General features: G+C 40.5%; 1 protein-coding gene across 2 annotated transcripts in view; it reads left to right on the top strand.

Moving 5' to 3' along the window:
- Window positions 1-14,144, top strand: part of nhsl2 (NHS-like 2) — a 171,777-nt gene extending 157,633 nt beyond the window's left edge. For both annotated transcript variants that reach the window (XM_041984577.1, XM_041984578.1), the window contains exons 6-10: window positions 1,934-3,035; window positions 3,142-4,306; window positions 4,425-4,734; window positions 6,519-6,630; window positions 7,823-14,144. In XM_041984577.1, coding sequence (XP_041840511.1) covers window positions 1,934-3,035; window positions 3,142-4,306; window positions 4,425-4,734; window positions 6,519-6,630; window positions 7,823-8,159 — 3,026 coding nt within the window. In that variant the 3' untranslated portion in view covers window positions 8,160-14,144. The remainder of the gene's footprint in view (window positions 1-1,933; window positions 3,036-3,141; window positions 4,307-4,424; window positions 4,735-6,518; window positions 6,631-7,822) is intronic.
- The last annotated feature ends 1,531 nt before the right edge of the window (window positions 14,145-15,675 follow it).

Raw genomic sequence — 15,675 nt, 5'->3', positions numbered from 1 at the left:
CCGAGTTTTGGAGGATGGGCAGTTCTCATTAGATTATAAAATCTAGATGCTACGCATTTAGATGTTTGAGTACATTGGCAGATCTTCTGTATAGTAGCAACAGTTCTGTGCCCCTCTTATAAAATCTTTTAGCTGTAGATATTTCCAAAAATCTTTTGTGGTAATTCTATATTTAGCTAACATCTGACATCTCAGCATTAAAAATATCTTCAATAAATATTATTTTTGCTCTGATCCAAGGTTTCCAATACAGAGATATATAAAATAGAAATATAAAACAGAAATAAAAAAGTTTCAATGAGACGAAATTCTATAAGCTCACGCTCTGCAGGAACCCATTGCAGAGCAATTTAGGTTCTGTTCCGTCCACTTTAATATCCTCATTTTTATATTCTCATTTCTTCTAATGGCACCCGCCAATGGTTCTAATACCAATACAAAAATTTGTGGACTCGTGCACCGTTGCCTTGTTCCTCTATGTAGGTGGAAGCACTCTAAAGTGACACCATTAGTATATACTTAAGCCTTAGGACTATGACACAGTAATTTAACCCAGTTAATAAATAAGTTTAAGTTTAAGTTTAAACCTATCTTAAACATATAGTCCCACTCAACTCTATCAAATGCTTTCTTCACATTGAGAGAGGAAGCAATTTTAGCTTCTAAATAATGTCTTATCTGCCACATCAGATGTAAGAGCCTGTAAACATTATCTGCAGAAGACCTTCCCCAAATAAAACCCACCTGGTCTGGATTAGTTAGGCTTGGCAGATACTTTTCTAGTCTTGTAGCCAAAATCTTAGCTAAGATTTGAGCTTCTACATTGATCAGTGAAATAGGTCTATAATACCACATTTCTGAGGGTCTTTACCTTTTTTATTTACAAGTGTAGTTGTTGCAGTTAACATACTTTCTTGTAATGTTCCTTCCTACACTTTGTAATACTCAATGGAGAATTTGTCATTTCTAGGGCTTATCCAGAGCTTTAAATGTGTCACAGAGTTTCCTACATTGCAGTCAACTACAGAGGGAGGAGAGGTGCCATCCGGGAGTGACTAAACTCTGTTGTTATGCCCATCCCAGTTTAATTTTGTTTGTTTGAAGGTTTTTTTTTTGTAAAAACAGCCTTACCTGTAAAAGGTATTATTTAGCACATGGGAAACAGCAAAACTTAAAAATCTATCAGATATGTGGTCACTAGAGAAATAGATTTCCATTATTTTTGTGTTCAGTCTGAAAATTCACAGCTTCTCTTGTAAATAACAGATAGTAATTACAGAAATAATAACAGAAATAGAAGTTATTTTTCAGAATCTGTTCAATTGATAGCTTGATTTTTTTTTCTGGGCCTATACCTAATATGCACAAAACTAGACCTTGGACCATTTTTACCCTAAAAACATTTAGGAAAATTCTCTTTAAATATAAGATTACACTGAGGTGGTATACTTACAGTGGCTTGCCAAGGTACAGTTCCACAACTCGGATAGCTTTGCATTACCCATAAATTCTTCTTCATACCATACAGAACTCCAAGTTGAATCAGTGGCTACAAACTGCTAATGATTTACTGCCCAAGACAGTAAATCAAGCCCAAGCCATAGCAAAGGCTTTCCTTTGTCATGCATACAGGACTCTAGATGAACTTTTTTGATCAGTAACCAATGTTGCCGGTTGATTCCTAAAGTACCCAGCCAATTAGAATTTAAATTCAATTCAGAGGTCAATTTTTTTTTTGAGAAAAATAAGCCAAGTTACAGATGCAACTGAATACATTTAATCATACATGTTTCTTTAGATTGTTCTTATTGTGTCTTTGCTAGTCAGTATACTTTACTTATTAGGAGTTTTTATTATGTTTTACTCACAAATTTTGGGTTTTGCATAATTATTGTAGCTATATTAATTCATCTCCTCTCCCTCTCATTGATAGATAAAAGTTTAGGGCGGCATCCCCCGGACTATTTTCGCCCAGGAACTATGGACCATTCTGGTTTGCTTTGTTCTAACACACCTTCTGCTTCCTGGAATGGACCTAAAGGCTCCACCTTTTCCCCTGGAGCATGGAATGAGCCTTACAATTACAGCATGAGCAAAGGCCCAGCAGTTCCTCCCAAGCAGCACAGTATTATTGGTAATGCAGGAGGGACGCAGGACGGGGTGATGGTGGTGAGCTCAGGACAGTCAACAAGTTCACATGCCAGCTCGTTTACATCTGTCACGGACCCTACCGGGAGAACAGGTAACAGCATGCCAGGATTTTCTCTGGCAGCAGTTATGATGGGGAGGCGGAGCGAAACTGAAGGGGCTGCAACAGATGGAGGAAAAGGTGGTGCTAGGGAGGCAACACGAGGGAGGGAGAGGTCAGCGCGATCCATAGCAGCACAGAATGCCTTCAAGTTCCGGGAGCGTTCCCTCTCTACACCCACTGATTCTGGCTCCTTTGGTTTTACAGAGGGAGTTATTGGTCCAGACGGGGATATTATAACAGCTGGGAATGGGAACACTATAGGAGGAGACCACCAGCGGGAACATCACAACTTCCTGGGACATAGTGAAAACTATGCCCTTCTCTACCCGAGAGGGAGCTCTGAAGACAGTGCAAGTACTACAGACACCATCTCTGTCACAGCCTCAGACTACAGCACAGATGGCCGATTGCGCCTTCGTTCCCGTTCCATCTCACTTAAGAAATCCAAACGGAAGCCACCACCTCCTGTGAGGAGCGTTTCTCTCATGAAAAACTTAGGAGAAGCTGAGGGAAGAATCCGACGTGAGAGTGGTCTCTACCGAGATGGCCGGCCAAAGAGCTTACACATACCCAGGGACCACTTCCCAGACTTCCAGCCAGATTTCCTTCTGCCAAACTTATCTTGCTCCTCCAAAACTACTGTTGGTGAACGACAGCTGGGTTATCAAGGGAATGATGGACCTCCGAGTCTAGAGGTCCAGCCACCAGAGAGGGAGGAAGAGACAGAGATGACTTTTCCTACTCATTGGCAGTTGGGCGACTGGAAGAGCACCGACCCCTACAGGTAAAAACAAATTGTTATTTTCTCCACTGTAGTATTATTATTCTATATGTTTGGTTGTATTTTTATCCAACTTATTAGACATTCTTCTCTTCCTTTGTTTTCACAGGTCTTTGTCAAGCTCCAGCACAGCAACAGGTACTACAGTGATCGATTGTATGAAAGTCAGAGGTAGCTCTGAGTCCCTTTTGGACTCTCCCTCCACCTCCAGGGCTACCTCTCCCTCACAGCTCTCGATGGAGACTGATGTCAAGGCCTCTTCACCCTTCAAACCTCCAGGACTTATGTCACCATCAAGTGGCTATTCCAGTCAGTCAGAGACTCCCACCCCAACTGTTCCACTCAGTCATGTGGCAGCTCAAGGGATGGCAGGGGCTACTGGGTGTAAGATGCGCCCAAAGATCCCAGAGAGGAAATCATCACTACCATCACCCAAAGACCCAGCTGCTAGATCCAGATTGTCCTTTGAAATGCCTGGGAATGCACATCTGGAGCTTTCATCAATCAAGCCAAAGCAAAAGGCCAGCAGGCGGCATTCTGACACCTCAACAGCAGCAAAACCAGGAAAAATCAGCCCCAGTTCTTCACAGGCATTGCCAGTGGTTACCCAGAATGAGTTAAAAACCATTCGGCTTCGTTCTGTTTCCCGTGGTGACCTCGATGACTGCCCGGATGGAGCCTCTGACACCATCGAAGAGGAGCAGCATGGACGAGACCTTGGCGAGGACCCCAGCCCACCACCAACTCTACCAAAACCCAAGCCACCTGTTGCTGTAAAGCCTCCATTGCCTAAACGGCCTGTAAACCTCCTCTTTAAGTCACCTTCTCCCTCCTCCACCTCGCCCCATGCCCTTGACTCACCCCCAGCCTCACCTGTGGAAAGGCCGGTGCCTCTAGGTAACATTTACAAAGTCATGAAAAAGCCAAAACCTAAAAAACCTCCACTTCACAGTGCAACAAGTCCGGGTGTTCTCCCAGATTCAAATTCTACCACTATGCCACAGACAGCCTATGATCACTCATTCCTCCCACACTCCCAGTCTCTCTTTGACCTCCCTCCTCTCCCAGATCCCCAGCCTCTTTTGGAAGACCCACTTCTCGAGCCTGAATTTGATGCTGAACCTGACCTTCATTTGGGGCCTGAGGATGGAGGGTCACTACCCTCTCCCTGTAGTAGCCAGGAGACCCCAGAGCTCCAGGACAAGAGCAAGACTCTCCCCTCACGGATTACAATCTCCTGCCTGGCAGAGTTGTCTGACAAAAAGAAACTAAAGGTGATGAAGATATCACTCAGATAAGCCTGACTTTGTGACAAGATAATAAATATCATTGATGCCTCAAATTTTAGTAAATGTACTCGTATCTCAGTAACAGTTTCTAATTTCTTTCCAGGTTCCTCCTCCAGTCCCTAAGAAGCCAAATGTCTTGCTTCTTCCCACATCCCTTCATTCCTCCATTAATGGCAGTGCAGACCGTCAGATACCACAGACCGACAGCCCAGTGGGTCTGAGGTCTCCAGTAGGAGGATTCCCACCAGATGATATTCCTGCTTCTCCAAGTGTTCCAGACATGCCAGAGCAAGATGACAATAACCTGGGAACAGATGAGGAGAGTTCAAAAGAGTCATCGTTGCAATCTTCACTCCAGGATTCCTCGCTTACTGAACTGGGAGGAAAGATGGCCAACACTGGTATTGGATCGGGTATGTTTAGACTGGAATCGTATGACATTTAGCAGTTAAGATAGGTTGTCAGAATAAAAAAGTATTCCTTATGTCAGACACCTTCATTTACATTCACCATGCACCGCTTACCTTGAAAGGGCATTTGGAAAGTGTGATCTAGTTTTCGGCAGTCCATCTGTGCAGTCAGTGTTTCTTTTTTGACAGAATTTGGCCAAGAATTCCAAAAGCAAACCCATTAAAAATTAACAGGCAGCTGTGTGCATACTTTTGACTATTACTGACATTTTTCTGTGTTTCAGTGTCAGATATAAAAACCCTTGAGACCATTGAATACTGCATTATGTGGCTGAGCCATGTAGGTTTCCATGTCTTTATCAACAAAAAGTAAAAAAAGAAGCAAGAGAGAGAGAGAGAGAGAGAATTCCAAACCACAAAGTACTGTTATTATGAAATGATAGGCGTTCCACTTAAATGCATAGCACATTTCATGTACAAGACAATTCAAATGCTTTACATAAAACATTAAAAGTATTACAGCGGGCTGCAGAAAGCATTAACAAGCGCATTAAATTAAAAATTGACCTTCAGAATTCAGAATTAATTCTTCATGTCAGGTTTTTTAAACATCCCTCAGAGGGTTTGCTCCATAGTGATGTGACAGTTGCTGCAGATTTGCCAGCTGCACATCCATGATGAGAATCTCCACATTCCAAAAATGCTCTATTTGATTGGGATCTGGTGACTGTGGAGGCCATTGGAGTACAGTGAACTCATTGTCATGTTCAAGAAAGCAGTTGGAGAGGATTTGAGCTTTGTGACATGGTGCATTATCCTGCTGGAAGTAGCTATCAGAAGATGCTATGCCATTTATTTTATGCTAAATAGGTACTTAGGAGCCCAAAGTGTGCCAACAAAATATCCCCCATGCCTGTACACTACCATCACCAGCCTGAACTGTTGATAAATGGCTGGATGGATCCATGGTTTCATGTTGCTCTGATCTGTTAACATTCTGACCCTACATATAAATATGGCAGCTGAATTCAAGACTCATCAGACTAGGTCAGGGTTAGGCAAATGCAGGCTTGTAGGATACCTGCAGGTTTTCAATGTTTCCCTGCTCTAAAACACGTGATTCAAATTAAATGGATCCAACAGTTTAGCAAGTTCTGCTCAGTGACTCATTCATTTGAATCAGGTGAGTTGAAACAGGAAAACGTAAAAAACTTACTGACTACCCCTGAAATAGGCAGTGTTTTCCTTTTTTACTTATGTTTTTGTAACCAAAAATTTTGTGTGCCAATTGTGTTGCCTGAGTTTCGCCTGGCAGCCTACTGCTCCTGGTTTATCTATGATGGGTTGGATGCAAAGATTAATAAAGTATATATATATATGTATATATATATATATATATATATATATAAACTCGAACCTGTCTGGCACGAACAACATTTTAAGCCCAACCAACTCAAAGCATTTGTCTACATGACAAAATGCGTTGAGTTGCTGCCTTCTGAATGGTTTATTAACTCTTTGCGTTAACAGGTTTACCTGATAAACAGGTGTACCTAATAAAGTGGTTGTGGGTGTAGCTTAATTATTCTTATTTTAGTGTTTCCAGATTTTCTGTGTATTAGAGACAGGCATGTACACATGCATTCTGTTTATTTGTTTCTTACAATAAGAAAACCAGTAAAAGATTTATTGACATGACAAAAACACTTGGCAAAACACAAAAACAGCTTGTGAAAGTGTAAACATGTAATTTGTATGTTTTAATTATATTTCTCTAACTTGTCCAGATGTCTCAGCTGAAAAGACCGTTCTCCACATTGCAGAGGAAATGGATGACGACTTGTTGGCCAGCACACCTGCAACACACACCACTGAAGACCTCTTCACCATTATACACAGGTTTGAACACACACACACACACACACGTCAAATGCTTTTTTTAAATATGATGACATATATTGTACAAACTGAAACTACAACATTTAATCAAATAAGGGAAAAAAGAGTTGTCTTACTGTGCAAATCCTCTCAGCCTGGCAGCTTTTTATAACCCAGAGCATGTGATGAAACATCCATTGTCTTACTGAAAAGGTGTGAGGTGGACGGGTGGATGGAGTATGAAGTCTCCTAGTAACAGCCACATGTACAGCAGGTTACACGGGCACTGATTCCTATTTTGTCCTTGTTTCAGAAGCCCCCCCCCAACACCACACACACACGCACACGCACAGGTATTTTTTAATGCAACCATACACAAACACAAGGGAGCTAGTCTCTAAGCAACAAGTGTTCATGATTTTACCTGTTGTGGTGCTAAAAAAAGCTTCAAATGCAGAGAAGAAAGGAAGACCTGGAGTCAATGTTTTTATCTCATACAAGAAAGGACGGAGTTCCTTTTGTAGTTCCAAATATTAGTTTTTGTATTTTCCAAAAAGCAAAGAAGCAAATTGGAGTGTGACTCAGCTGAATGGAGGATCAAATATGAAATAATGAATTTGAAAGACTTCTAATTTCCTGGTGAGGGAATTTAACCAGAGGTTAGAGAAAATTATAGTTTGGTTACTGTTCATGCAATAGATGTCGATGGTAAAATTGCAATGCTGTGTTGCCAGCCCCAAGACTTGAACACAAGACCCTGGACACAATTTCTTTATTAAAGTATTAATAAATAAATTAAAGCTTAATAAAGAAATTAAATGGTTCTCAAACAGCTTGTTGTCAAGTTCTGCACAAGCCCCTTAATGACTCATTGATTTGAGTCAAGTTGCAGCATGGATCATCTAAAAGCTGCAGAACATTGGCCCAAGAGCTTCGGAGCTGGTGATCAATGATCTATCCTATTAAGCCTACACTGGGAATGCAACCATCCAGATGAGAACATGACCAAGGATAGTTGTTTGAGATTTTGTCTTGCAAAAGCATCATTAGAGCACCATCTGCTTGCGGGCAAAGCCTAAGTGGAGAATGACATAGACAGAAGGGAACAGAACGGTTTGCTGTCCTTTACTGGCACTGAGTTACGGTTCGCAACCAATACCATGTTGGTGCTGATCATTTATTTCTCTTTTAATGATCCACTTTTCTGTTTCAGGTCCAAGCGAAAAGTTCTGGGACGTAAAGAACCATCTGACTCATTTGGAAGCCGCCAGAGTCTGGTGTCACCAGTGAAGCACAGCACTAGTGGGAGCGACCTCCGAAATCTTACTTTGGGTAGCAGCCAAAGGTCGAGCTCCCGCAATGAGAACTTCATGGCCCTGCTTCAGAAGAAAGGCAGCAAATCTTCCAGTGGAGGAGCGAGGGTCTCTGCTATGGAGCTTTTGAAGAGCACAAATCCTCTGGCACGACGTGTCACAGAGTTTTCTACATCACAGTCAACTACCGAGGGTGGAGAGGTGCCATCTGGGAATGACAAACCCAATGATCAGTGAATGGAAGTACCATTTACAGAAGTTAACCGGGTCTGTGTGCTGTTGACAAAGCTATCAACCCATTCTACATTCAGACACCCACTGAGGATGGGGCCATGTGACTAGATCGCTCCAACAACTGACTGGCCATTTGCACTGTCCAATCAAATTGGAGCACATTTGTTTGGACAAAATGGTCCTTCCCAATGTTGGAGCACTATGGTTCCCAGTTAAACCAGTTCCTCAAGACATCGGTAAGGAGAGAAGTTTCTTCTCACTACATATTCAGTGAAAGGTGAAAGTTTTGAAGTCATCTTTTCCTCAATAGGAACACATTTGATGTGGAGGTTGGGTGGGTGGATGGATTGGTGGAGATGACACTGGGAATGTAAGGATATACAGTGGATATCTTCACTACTGGCTTCTTCGGGATAAAGATACTGAAGTCTGATAACAACGGGGGTAAAAAAATCTGACTCTGTAACCACAGCACAGAGAACTGACAATCGATTAAGCCAAGAGCTCAGTGGAGTAAAGTTGCAAAGATCTAAGACTTTTACAGTCCATCTATGATTCAGTAGCTCTACAGGTCTGACACCTGTAGCCCTCTACAAACCGAAGAGTCCATCATTAGCGGTGCAACTAGGCAACAGAGAAAGGAAATATGCTCAACAGTTCTACATCCTGGTTGCTTCTTATATCTCTGGTTAATGCAAAACAATGAGAGTCCTGTAATTTTGAACAAGAAAGTGCAGGATTTACAAAGAGAAATGGCATGAAGGCCTCTGGCCTTCAAGGACGCGGCATGAGCATGTCACTAATTCTGTCGCTCGTGCTGAGAACAAAAACACAGACCTTCACAAAACATTCCACAGAGACAGCAAGCGAACGGACGACACTTAAGAACGCAAGCACTTTTTCTTTTCTCTGGCCTCAGAGGTCGTTTACATGGCACGATCACTTCGCCGCTGCATTCAAAGTCATCATCAGTTATTATCTTTGAAACATTTTGTTAAAATGTTATTCTTTTTTACTCCTTTTTTATATATATGCTAGATGGCCATTTACTGTACACGTTTAATGGGATCATACTGTATTTATCATGTATAAAGATAAATGTAAAGCATCTATTGATAAATTTACAGACACAAAGACTAAAAATAGCATACAAGACGCTTGGACAACAAACTGCCAACTTTATGAAGGGAAAACAAACTTCAACACACAGATTGATGAAACCGTGGAAGGCTAACAGAAAACAGCCTGTTCAGACAAAACCACGCCTGTGGAGTTTCTGTAAGGAGAGTATGAAGCAGGCCTGGTTATTAAACAGGGTTTTTATTCATTTTTTGGTCTGTAGCGTGGGGACCAAAGGACTGTTAAAAACTGCAAACGACCACAGGGGACCTAACAGTTCGTCTATGTGTGTGAGCATATAGATAAGAGTGCTGGAGAGTAAGTGGGAGAACCAGAGCAAACACAGATAGAGAGAGAGAGAGTGCATAAATGTGTGCCTGATTTTTATGTTTGCTATTATTTCTTTTGTTCTTCTTCATTATCTGTCATAAATGTTTTGTATAACAACATGTGTGTGTGCATTGCCATCTCTCACACCCCTTTTTTGTTGTGCATAGGATTAGGAAGACTTAAGCAAAGTCCCAACAGGGAGCCTCCTTGGAAAGGCTGAAGTAAAGGAAGGGGCAGGGCGTGTGGCATCTTTGGTGTTACAGATTTCTGATTCTTTTATTGGTCCACTTCCTGATATCAGGTTTGCAACAAGTCACACTTTTAGTCTTACATTGCCTTCTTTATCACTTGATGTGGTTGAGTGGTTAAAAATTACCAGAGACCAACGCATCTACCTAAATTTTAATGGAATTTCGTCATGTCAGTGTCTAATCCATAATGGTGGTTGGTTATGGTCTTGTCTAAATTTTTGTTCTCCTGTGGTGCTCATTGGACTGATTCCTTTACAGCTAGGAAACTGCTGTTATTCAGTGATCAATTGAATTCCCAGGAGAATTCAGGAGCCAAAAAAAAAAAAAAAATCCAAGGACCAAAGAGTTTCTAGAACCATAAGGATTACATAAACATTCAGGTTTCTGGAGTCAGTACGATTCAAGAGTCACTAGATTTCATGGATGGAAGGGAATTAGAGAACCCTGAGGACACAGTAGGAGGTTGCAATTTGAGACGGAAGGAATTCTGTGAGGATAAATAAAGTTCCCTCCATCTGTCCGTCCACGCTTGCAGAGGGATGTGACGACCTAGAAGAGGTTCTGTTTGTTTTGCCCTCCCCTGCTTTCTCACCCCGTCCCTCTCTTCGCAGTGAGGCAGCGACGGTCTGCGTCAACCATTCTCCTCGTCTTTTCATCATTGCTGGAGCACATTCTCCATCTGTCTCTCTTTCCCGCAGTTTTAACCTCTCGTCTGGCACACTCTTAACTCCCCTACTTCCTCCTCTTTCTTCTCCTTGTAGTATCAGCTCTCTTTATCTTTCTCTCATTCTCTATCTTTCCTCTCCTCCTCGTTTTCCCCTTTCCTTCCTTCCTCTGCCCTCTGCTCCATCTCGCTCTGCATTCAGTCTATGCATCTCAGCCGAACACATGACGCTGGTTGAATGTCAATGAAAGGACTGTTAAGAAAATAGATGCTGTTCTTTGTAGTTTAAGAGTGTAAAAAACTAAACATTTTCTATCAGTGCTTATGTTGCGCTTTCTTTTCTTCTTTTCATATTTTTCTTTTGCATCCAAGTGACATGAAATGAGCATGAATGAAAGAATATATAAATGAGCAAATGGACAGGAGACGTGTTTTTGCTTAAAGGACCTTGACTTTTGGACTGTGACTGAAACACCCTGCAGTCTTGGACCTCAGATTATCCCTTCTGGATCACTGCGTGGACAGCCTGATTAGCAGTGGTTCAACTTTATCATCTGACTTATCCCCCGCATGGATGGACCATGTAAATTCAGGACGAAACCTCTCATCTCCCGACCCCCTAATTGGTAACTATCTCTCGGTGCTACAAAGTCTGAGCTCCACCTTGTGGATGAAAATGGAGGGAAAAAAAACAAAGGAGTCTTTAAAAAAAAAAAAAAAAAAAAAAACAAACAAAAAAAAAAAAAAAAAAAAAAAAAAAAATTTCCACTCATTTTCTTCCCAACAGCAGTCATTTGGGTATTCCATACACCTGAAAAAGAATTTAAAAATTGCATAAATTGTCAGCATTTATGATGACTCGTCAAGTGACGCTTGTTTTAAATATTTAGTGAATGAAAAGATAAACCTATAAAACTCTGTTTGCCTTGTATACTGAACTATAGGCGTGTTGCTGGAGCACTTTTTTTTTTTTTTCATTATTATTATTATTATTTTAACTGCCTTGGTAATGCACATACTAATACTGGGCCAAAGTAGAGTACTGCAGATGTAAAGGGGAAGCACTCATATAGATTCTTACAAACAATTACCCAAATCTGTATTCATACAGCATGTTTGTATTTCCATCAGAGCAACGAAATTACTCCAGATAAATCGTAGAAATCATAAAGTGGACCTACAGGAAAAGAAGAGAGACAACGCCAACATTATAAGCATAGTGTCAGGATTAAAAAGGATGTTTTGTCTATACTGTAGTTCCCAAACTTTTTAAGCCACGACCCCCAGGATAATATACGTTGGAGTTTGCCCTGATGACTCAATTGTGTGAAGTATCAAAAGGCTTGAAAACTGTCAGAATCTTAATAAATAAGGAGGATCAAGTGTTTATTGATGGATTATGTTAACGGCTGTAACACAGCACCCATATGCCGAAAATCAGCTTCTCTCGCAGATATAATGCCAAGTTCGGATTTTTAATTTGGCATGAATAATAACTTTGCTGTTTATGCATTAATGTGTTAAAAATTAATGTGTTAATTTCAGATTACTCTCTTTGCATTAACACGTTCATTCTCACAACCCTAATAAAAATCCAAAATGTATTTGATCAACATGGTTTATATCTGACCCTCCTTATCATGGAACCTCCATGAGGGCACGGGTCCCTGGTCTATCCGAGTGGATATGAACAATATTTATCTGAAAAAAATATAAGAAGCGGTGGGTTGTCAGTGTCAGCTTGCGTCGCAGATCAATAATTCACCATGTTTTTACATTTTTTCTGTAGCTAGATAGCAGATTTTTTTTAAGCAGGAAGGCAACAGAGGTAAAAACAAGCAGGAACATGTGGCTGAACGGGTTAAAAAGATGCTTTCTGTTATATAGAAATGTTTTAATTTCATATTGAAAAGAACATGTTTCAGTTTTCCAAGAATTTCTAAGAGACAGTTAATTCAGAGGCAGAGACGGCATCACAGATTGGGTTTATCATCAAAATGTGAAGCTAACATTAATGACAATTTAGCAAATTTTCTATTTTGGAAAAAGCTTAACAACACATTTATTATACATTTATACATTTAGGAGCAATATTTTCAGAGCTATCAAAGAGTTAAGCTGTCTCTGCCTCCAAGAAGTCTGTAAAACCAAATTATCTGGGTCTAAAATGAGACTTGACAAGAAGAGTACAGTGAATATTTAGTCTTTTGTAACATCCATAGGAGCAGAAATGCTGCAGGGAAAAGAGGAAAGAAATGGATATATGATTCTGCTGAATGTGGAGTTCACCATGCCGACATTCACACATATTCCATCAGCTTTTCCATCACCTCCTCTCTCGCTGTATCTCAGCTGTTATGAGTCAGAGAAATAATCAATCTGAAGGCTTTTTCCTCTCTTTCACTCTCATGTTTGCCCCAAGAAATCTACACAAGGTGCAATGAAACTGAAAAGGAGGCACTGTAATGGCTCACCATGGTAATTATTTTTGTCTCATCTAAACATTTAGCATCTCTGCTGGTAACACATATTGACAAGAAGCTTTGAAGAAAAGGTAGAAACTGAGGTGAGAATAATTTCAGAAAGTAAAATAATTTGAAGCAATGAGACCAAATTCTGGAACAAAGTCAGTCAGTATCAATACGCTGAAAAAAACTTGCAAATTGGTTCTCAAAGTTGACTTTACTTTCATCTGTTTGACACTTAAAAGTGGTTCCTGCTTTGTTACATGAGGGCGTGCTGTAATAAGGAATGGTTTTTGAAAACATCCAGCAGCCCATAAACGTACCGACACAGTGATTTCTGCTGACTCAGTTTGCACATAACATAAAATAAAACTTTCAGCACAGAAAGTACAAATAAATAAAATGTCTGCCACCCAACCCGAACTGACAGGTTCTCAGCAAGTCCGGCTTTCAAGCACATGTAATGTTCAGATTACTGACATGAAGCCAACTGGTTTTGGTGATTTCTTTATTTTGAATGAATGAATAAAAATAAGAGAAAAACAGAAAAAAACATGACGTGTCAATGAAATGATTGCTTTATTGTTACAGAGCAATCCTTACAGATAAAAGTAGCTCCAGTTTTCATTACATTACAAACCACATGCCAACTTTTGAAACAGCTTAAAGAAAATTAAAACGAATGGCTGCACATTTGGACTCATGACTTTTGTTTCAGGGGCACTACATGAGTGCAATTTACTTTGGAGTAAACATGCCACCCATTACAAAAGACGTTGCCTGTCAGAGGTGAACCCCGCCCTCCCATCAATCCAAGCGAAGTAAAACAAACACACCCAATGTCTAGTTTTAACCCCAGCGTTTTGCTGTGCAGGCAGCTTATAAAGAGAGAGATGACCATTAGAGAGACATAGAGAGAGACAGTTATTGGAATTATTCTATTTTTGTTATTCTTCATTGAAAAAAAAGACATATTTAAAGGAATATTTCGTGTATGTATTAAATATCCTTTGTTTTCCTGCCATATCCAATGGTGTAATTTGTAGCTGGTGGTGTAGGTGGTGTCACACACAAACGCCTCCCTCTGCAGCTACACAATGCCAATGTGATAAAATTATAATATCATTATAAATAAATTATTTTTCTTGCTTAAAAATGGGATGTTTGGTTTGTGTGCTTTCTTTCTTATTTTCACTATTGTAACTTGAGGGGGAAACCTCATCCACAGGCTATTCCTTAAAAATCAATTGAACTCCTGGTCTAAACTATTTTTAGAATAGAACTTTATTTTTCATTGCAACAAGTGCAACAAAATTATACATTTTTTACAGTGTGATGACATTAAAATGTGTTTTTTAGGTACGTAGTACGGTATACAGTAGAGATGGTGTCTTCTTTGGTCTCTTGGTCTGCCGCACCTCCACCCTTGCCATTAGGTCAGCTGCAGGGGCATCACCTGGAAGCTGCCATTTACAGGCTTTTCACCCCCTAACCCAGTAAATCTCCTGGGGTGGAGCCAGTGGCACACTGGGGCTGTCTCCCCGCCACCCTCTGCTAAACCCTCCTCCCAAGGGATGGTTAGCTTTATCGGCCGGACCCTCTTCTCCATCTCAGTGCACATGATTTCTGGCCAGAGAGCAGCTGTCACAATCTCTCTGGGTAAAACTAACTGTTTCCTGAGGTCTGCCAACACGTGCCAGTCCTTCCCTGGTGGGAACATGCAGGTCCTCTTGCAAAGGAGTTCATTAGTATAAGCAAGTTTGTGGAGTTTGACAGATATTCACATTTAAAAACGTGATTACACTCTCAGCGACTTGATTAGTTACTCCTCGCTAGTATCGGGTTGGACCCCCTTTTGCTTTCAGAACTGCTGACTAATTCTTGGTGGCATAGATTTAACAAGGTGCTGGAAACCTTGGCCAGGATTTTGGTCCTTATTGATGCAATATCACTGCAGATTTGTTGGCCACTGCATCAGAAAGGTGCACTGTTGGATTGAGATCTAGTGACTGGAGGCCACTGGAGTACAGTGAACCCATTGTCATGTTCCAGATACCAGTTGGAGATGATTAGCCATAATAATGATTTTTAATAGTTTTTTTTATTTATATTTTTGTAAAAACATACGGGTAACAAAGTGTTCATTGCAAATCCACATATAGAAGTCTGGATTCCAGTCTAAATGAAATATCAAGGATTCCAGAAATGACAACCCAAATTAAAAACTTGGCTTGTACTTTTAGTTCCAACAAGGTCAGTGATCATATCAGAACAGGTCCTTGTGTAGTAAAAAAACAAAACAAAACAAAAAACAAGAATACACCCACAGTGACTCTGAGGTGTGTTACTGCCATTTCTTATTTTTATCTGGACTCTGGAGTCCTCTAATGGTGGAAAAATGTCAGTACGGCTTTGTGGAGGATATAAATATATATACAGAAAACACGTTAAAAACTAAACTAGATAAAAAGCTGGAGAAAGAGAGAGATGAAAAAAGATTAATTTTGTCTCAGAAACCCATTAAACTGCACGTCCTCTGCATGTAATTAGTTAATTGAACATGATTATTTTTCTTTTCATTTTAAAACTAAGCTCAGCTGACCTGAAATCATCCTCTACATGTCAGAAAAGCCACACTGTCACACATTACAACTTTAATCTTGGATATTTATATTTTGGGAGAAAAAGTC

This window comes from Melanotaenia boesemani, chromosome 5 (assembly GCF_017639745.1).
Source record: "Melanotaenia boesemani isolate fMelBoe1 chromosome 5, fMelBoe1.pri, whole genome shotgun sequence".
NCBI lineage: Eukaryota > Metazoa > Chordata > Actinopteri > Atheriniformes > Melanotaeniidae > Melanotaenia > Melanotaenia boesemani.
Note: the sequence above shows the minus strand (reverse complement) of the source record. Positions and strands in the feature narration are given on the sequence as shown.